Source organism: Xiphophorus hellerii, chromosome 4 (genome assembly GCF_003331165.1).
Source record: "Xiphophorus hellerii strain 12219 chromosome 4, Xiphophorus_hellerii-4.1, whole genome shotgun sequence".
Lineage (NCBI taxonomy): Eukaryota > Metazoa > Chordata > Actinopteri > Cyprinodontiformes > Poeciliidae > Xiphophorus > Xiphophorus hellerii.
The window spans coordinates 27,926,128-27,932,926 of NC_045675.1; the positions used below are offsets into that span (position 1 = coordinate 27,926,128).

General features: G+C 40.1%; 1 protein-coding gene across 1 annotated transcript; it reads left to right on the top strand.

Annotated features, from left to right (window-relative positions):
• The first annotated feature begins 1,052 nt into the window (after positions 1 to 1,052).
• bcl2l10 (BCL2 like 10) lies at positions 1,053 to 5,045 on the top strand. The gene is made up of 3 exons (XM_032561445.1): positions 1,053 to 1,175; positions 2,650 to 3,114; positions 4,227 to 5,045. Exons 1-3 carry the CDS (start codon positions 1,113 to 1,115, stop codon positions 4,347 to 4,349), a joined length of 651 nt encoding a protein of 216 aa, XP_032417336.1. The 5' UTR covers positions 1,053 to 1,112; the 3' UTR covers positions 4,350 to 5,045.
• The last annotated feature ends 1,754 nt before the right edge of the window (positions 5,046 to 6,799 follow it).

Consider the following 6,799-nt stretch of genomic DNA (forward strand, 5'->3'; position numbering starts at 1 on the left):
TTGCCAAAAAGCCCATGAAATTCCCTGAGGAAAACACTGTGAAAGTGGAAAAGAGGAAGGATAAATAAAAATAACCGATGAAGGAAATTCCCCTATAGTGAAAGTACTTAAGATTTTTAACTGATCATAGATCTGGTTACAACCTGTTTGTTTCGCTTTCTAAAGCTGGTCAATGATCTCCAGGATTTAATTGTGTTATTAGCTTACAGCACAGTGACAATGTGTGAAAACCTGAATTCTGTTATTTTTGGATTAAACCTATTATTCTGCCAGTACATGGATTTTTTTCCCCTTAAATTTATGACAGCCAATGTAGTTTTATTATGCTCTCAGACCAATCCCAAATTTAGGACAGTGCTTAGCAAATTGGCTTATGTGTCTTAAAACTGCAGACAAAGGTTCTTTTTGATCAATGACTTGAAGAACACTTGTATTTCCTTTGCAGAAGAAATACAAATTTGGAAATGACTACTCAAGGATAAAACACAAATAGATAATATCAGGTTTACTTAGCTCCTAGTGTTGCTCTAAAAAAAGCTAAATGGTATACTTTGGGGAATATTTACTTGAAACTACTATTCAAATTGGATTATTCTAAATATTTGTTCAATCCACATTAATGTTTTCCAGTTGCAGATGCTGTGAAACAACTTTACTCAGTCATTACAGTATCACACCATTGAACCCCATGCTGTCGTGCCTGAGCTGAATAATATGGCATGTACCAATTCCATATTAAAAACTAACTGATTTACTTAACCCATAAAATGAATTAGTTTTAGAAAACTGATCTTGTTGGCAGTCAATTTTAAAAACACGTTGTAATTTAAACAATTTAAGTGCCGTTTAGCAGTTTTAAAATGGAGATGAAACGTGCAAATGTTATACTGTGTAAATTTAGTCTATTTACGTATTTGAGTTGTTGTGGGATTTTTCAATTTGACTGTTTAAGACCGGGTGTTTTTTTCTATACCAAGTAAATTTCCATGCAAAGTTAAAATCAATAACGTAATGGACGTGTTTCCAGGGTTGTTTCGGAAAGCGTCATTCGTGTCTCAGGCGGAAATAGTGGGCGGAGTAATAAATGCACAACCGGCTCGGGGAAGCGGTGAATGCGCCGAGGTTCTCCTTCCGCCGTCTGGATGTGCAGAGAGCCGTCACATATCGCTGGGAGGGTAAGCATTTGTGATAACGAAAATATTATACTTTACTTGTATGTTTTCGCGTCGCTTTATAGATGGGAGGAATGCTCACACAGAGGTGTTTTTGCGGTGGTTAGCTGTGGCGTAAAGTGGGTGTTTTAGCTGAATTAGGTCCCCGTGTGAGCTGTTCTTTGTGTCCTCCATTGCTGCGGTGACTGACAGGCGGAGGAGGAAAAAAAAAAAGCAGCAGCAGCTTCAACAACTTCAAGTTCGCCGGTTAAACCCTCCGAATAACGGGGCGCTGAATGTTGCCCTGTACTCCAAAATGAAATGTTCTACGTATTTTAAATTTTTTAAAACGGTCGGCGACGCTTTTAGTGAGGCTTGAGACTAACCGGCTTGGTTCACTGGGAGCTAACAAAAGCCGTCTGACCTCACCGACACGAAGCCAACCGACGCGCTGTGATACGGCTTTCTCTCCGGAACTATTTAAAAATGAAAACTCTCAAGCGCCATACTTATAATTTTCTTCTTTCATTTTTCTATCAACAGTAGTTGTTTAGTCATAATATAAATAGAATAAATTAGACTAAGGTTGTCTTATCAGGTGAAAAAATCTGGTTTCACTCTGAGTCATGTTTTAGTTTTCATTTACAAAAGACGGAAAAATCTGGCAAAAAAAAAAACCCTCTTTTTTTTCTCTTTTAAAGAGCTTCAGTCATGTGATCTTGATGACGGTAAGGCTAACTTTATGGCTACTGGACTTGTCAGCTGACGGGAAACACGACGGACAACGATAATGGAAATGATTAGTCCAGCAAATATCCTCTGCAACGCTATTATTATTATTGATAGAAACTCAGGTGGGGGAGATATGAAGATGCCAGTAGGGGCTTTAAAAGTCATTTTGGGTTTTCTGTTAGTCACAGTTGCTTACCAATTTAGAAAACCCAATTGAATCCCTTGGAAATTGGGAATAACCCTTTACTCAGAATTTTTCTTGACAGTGTGCATCACCTTTTTTTTTATTTTTATGTTGACATTGATGCATTTATAGATTTAAAACAGTAGAAGGTGTTAGTTGGGATGCATTTAATGGACAGCTAAAAATCCAATTTTTTTAATTTGAAACTTTGTTTAAAGTTTTTTTTTTTTTTGGATCTGGTGGGCTTCATTTGAGAGCAGTTAGACAAGAAAGTAGGTAATAAAAGACATAAGGCAAGGGTCATCAGGCTGTGACTCGAACCTGTGACGTCTGCATTTAGGACTAAGGTCTCCATACTTTGGGCTGTCCTTTACCCTGCGCTACCACAGGACACACCATTTTCTAATTTGACCAATCAGAGCCGGCTAAGAGAAACTATATCTAACCATTTTGATTGGTTCTTCCCAGTTTTGTTGCTCTTATAAAGCGAACAAATATCCTCAGGTTCAGACCTAGATTAGACATTCTGAGTGGTTTTACTGACTTTATTCTCACTCTCCATATTTTTTTCGTCCTCTATAGAAAATGTCCTGTGGGCTGTGGAAAGAGACCGTGGCTGTTGCAGAGGATTACATCCGCCTGCGCTGCTCAAGCCCACACCCAGCCCCTCCACCTCCCAGCGAGCCGGCCGCCGCCATGAGGCGCCTGGCCCAGGACATGGAGGCCAAGCACCAGGCTCGCTTTCACTCCCTGGCCCAGGGCTTCCTGAAGCACTGCGGGTCGGACCTCTGCTCCAACCTCAGAAAGGTGATGGATGAGATGGTGGGGGACGGACACTTTAACTGGGGGAGGGTGGTGTCCCTCTTCGCCTTCGCCGGCGTGCTGGCCAGACAGCTGCGGGAACAGACGGGCAAGAACCCGGTGCCGGACTCCGGGAAGCAGCAGGAACTGCAACAAGAGCCCGTAAGCTGCCGGGCGCTGGCGGAGACCATTGCTGATTACCTGGAGAAGCACAAAAAGGACTGGCTACAGGAAAATAATGGATGGGTAGGTTGTGTGTGTGTGGAAGGGGGAATGATTATTTGATGTAAAGATTTTAGATAAGAGACAGATTTTTTTTTTTTTTTTTTTGTCTATCTAAAAATAAGAGCCAACCACATTTGGAAACCACCTGGCTTGACACGATTTTGTTTTTCCTGCTGGAGTGTACCTCAAGATTTTACTTCTTGATTTAAGCTGCCATTATTAACGCTGCAAAAGAACACAAAACCTTACCAATTATTTTAGGTGCAAATATCTTAGAACACTTGAAATAACACCAAACTAAATTACAATAGGATGTTGTTCTAAGTCAATAATGACTTAATGAAAAAGTACCAGAAAGTTATTTACAAGTTAGTTTTGTTTCATTTCAAGTGTGCTAACAATTTCTGCTCTAGAAACTAGACCAAAAACACTGAAGCTCTTGTGTTTTTGCTGTGAGGCCAACAAATGGATTGAACTAAAAATATCCTTAGGATTTTATGCTGCAATAAAAATCTTCTTCTAATGAATACAACTGGAATAGAAGATGTTTTTATTCCTGGGAATAAAGAGCAAATTCCAGTTTTAATTTGTAAAAATGAATTTCACTCAAAGATGGCCCCACTATGAAGTCCTGAACGATTATGGAAACTACATACAATACAAGCTGAATGGCTCCTTTTATGAATGGACTTGGGTAACACATTCACACACATGCACACGCACGCACACACACACACATGCTTACCCCTCCTCCCTGGAGCAAAGCTGGCAGCTGGTTCCAACAGACTCGTAACCAGCTCAGCCAGATGGACTTTGTGGTAACAGTCAAAGCTGCACTGAATGCCAGTCCTTCTCCACATTGAAGAGCAACGTTGTATGACCAGACAAACACGCAGCTGTAGATCGGAGGGGGGGAAAACACCTGGAAGTGACGGCAGGTGCATTCATGTCGCCTACAAACGTGTTGCCTGAGTCTCGCTGTGACTAACACGATGTGTGTTTTGAAACCCAATGTGGGTCCAGTTTGTTTTTAATGTTCAGGACTGAGCAGCTGCTCTTGCTTTCAAGCCTTTTTATTTTGTTTTCCTGCTTGTAAACAGAAGATTTTATACTTTTTCTTCTTCTTCTTTCAGGAAGGGTTTTGTAGCTATGCCCGCAACGCCAGAGAAGTAAGTCAGGACTCCTCCATGAAGACGGCGCTGGTTGCTGTCGCCGGGGTCGGCATCGCTGGACTCACCTTCCTCCTGGTGCGCTAGCTGGGCCGTCCGGCGTCCATTAGAAGTTCTCAGCTTGTCCGAAAATTAAGGAAATATTAGAATTGTAACGTCAATGCTGCAACACAAAGTGAACCTGTAGTGAATTCAGGGTTGTGATGTCATGTCATCGAACCGTCCGCACAAACTCGTGACTCTCTACAAGCATCGATACTGACACTCTCCTCTTGCTTGTTCCTGAAGATTGTAAACCAATTAGAATGCCTTTTGTTAAAATGTCGAGTGACTGACGTCAGTTTGCATATCTTTGGTTAATAACTGAAGCACAAACATCCTTTTCTTTTCCATCTGCGCAGCTAAAGTACTTTTCAGTTTTTCAGACCTGGGTTTAGATTTCAAAATGATCTGCCTTTTTGTAAGACCTTACTTTAGTCGTGTTTGTGATAAATACATTATAGTTTATAATGTGTAAATTAATATATTTATATAAAAAATGAAACCTAAAGCAGTGGCCCTCTGCAGATTGATCCACACCTGATTCAGTTTTTGCTTTTCATGTACATTTTTTCTTTTGTTTTTGTGAACTGATCTTACAAGGCCAGCAGAGCTGCAAAATGAAAATGACCTCACAGTGGTGCTATGACTTAGTGAAATATTTCATATCCATCTACCAAACCAGCGACCAATCGGGCACATTTTTATTAATCGCATCTTACATTCCCCCGCCAAAAAAAAAAAGTAAACATATTTTCTAATATTTATTTGACTTTTTTTTTTTTTTAATAAAATGTGAAATTTGATTCTCTGGCTTGTGTGTGATGTTTTCTTCTAAAAGCTGGCGTCTTGTTTTTATAGTCCCCTTCACCTGCAGACACTTCAGCATTAATAAGATATGTTGCTCTGTCGTCTCATCCCAGCAGCACAGGGCTCCGCTTACAGCCAAGAGATGTGGTCATAAAACGGATCCATCTGAGGCTAATTGAATCGATAAGGTCCCTGTGACAAATACATGAAACCACAAACAGCCAAATTAGCTTTGAAAGTTGCATTGAAGCTCACATGTAAAATTCCTGAGGACAGTTTTGATTGTGTCTCTGTTGTGTTCGTAAAGAGCTGCTTTCAGTTCTGCTCCATCTCAGCCTTAACAGACATAAACATGCAGGAAATAATAAATCGATTTTCAATCAGTGTTTTGCACCAAACAGTTAATAAAGTTTTCACTGAGGTTCTGTAAGAGCCATGTGAATGAAATAAGTGATTATTTATATTTCAGGAGCAGGCGGCTTTGACACCTGGGTGGTGGGCGTGTCGATGTGGGCGTGGCTGTCATCAGGTATGAATGGGAAGGTCACTGGCCTGCTGGTTTAGTGTGAATGAGGAAGCGGTGAGCGGGGCGGTCAGTCCTTGCAAAGTTTGGAGCGTTATGATCAAAATGGAATAAATCGATAATTGTTGCAGAACAAAGAAAGAAGAGGTTTGGAGTTGATTGATACACGGACAGATGAGATTCCCCGAGTTAACCCAGTGCGGCCCTTTACCATCATTAGTTTGTCGTGTTTTATAATAATAAAACGTGTTTATTATTATTAAGGCTTTGGTGCAAAACACTGATTGAAAATCGATTTATTTTTTACTGCATGTTTATGTCTGGTTGAGATGGAACTGAACATGAAAACGGCCCTTTAAACCATTCAGACAACAACAGAGACACAATCAAAACTGTCAGATGAATTATTACCCCGCGATAATAACTCAGAAATAGTCCAGATTAGGATGTATTTTGTGATAAAGTTTCTGTTTACATCGTAAGTTTGTGGTGAAAAAGATATAAAACTAATGCTATTTCACAAAGACATGTTAACATTCATGGAAAAACCTCACATGACCTCATATTAAAGCAGAAAGTACGGAGACTGGCAACCAACGAGGCCTCGCGTTGCACGGGTCACGTGACTGCATCACTGTTGCGTGTCGGTTTTCAAAATAAAAGCGTGACGAGCCGCGCCGCTTCAGGGGTTGTTGCGTTTGATCGCGCATCAGAGGAGTATTTGTTTTCAGAAGTGGCTGAAATAAAAGGAACTTTGACCAACATAGTTCATGTGTACTAATGATTTTGATGACGACACTCATCAGGACGTAATGTTTGTTACCGGTTTTCTCAAATTGTTGATTACGGTATATTTTATGACTTTATATTTGTGTGCTTTTTATTATGTAAAACACTTTGAAACTGCATTGTTGCTGAAATGTGCTACACAAATAAACTTGATTGAAATGGAGACAGCAAGAGGAAGAAAAAAAAAATCTGACATCTGGAAATACTTTGACATGATTGCTCACAATAAAATTCTTCTTAAATAAAAAATAATTAGCCCCTCCCCGAATCCCAATTCCTCACCTTCTGGAAATTTCCACTATCATTTGCAGTCTGATCGGCAAGATCAGTCTTGCACAGCAGAAACGGACTTAATGCTGTTGCAAGACTAAAATTC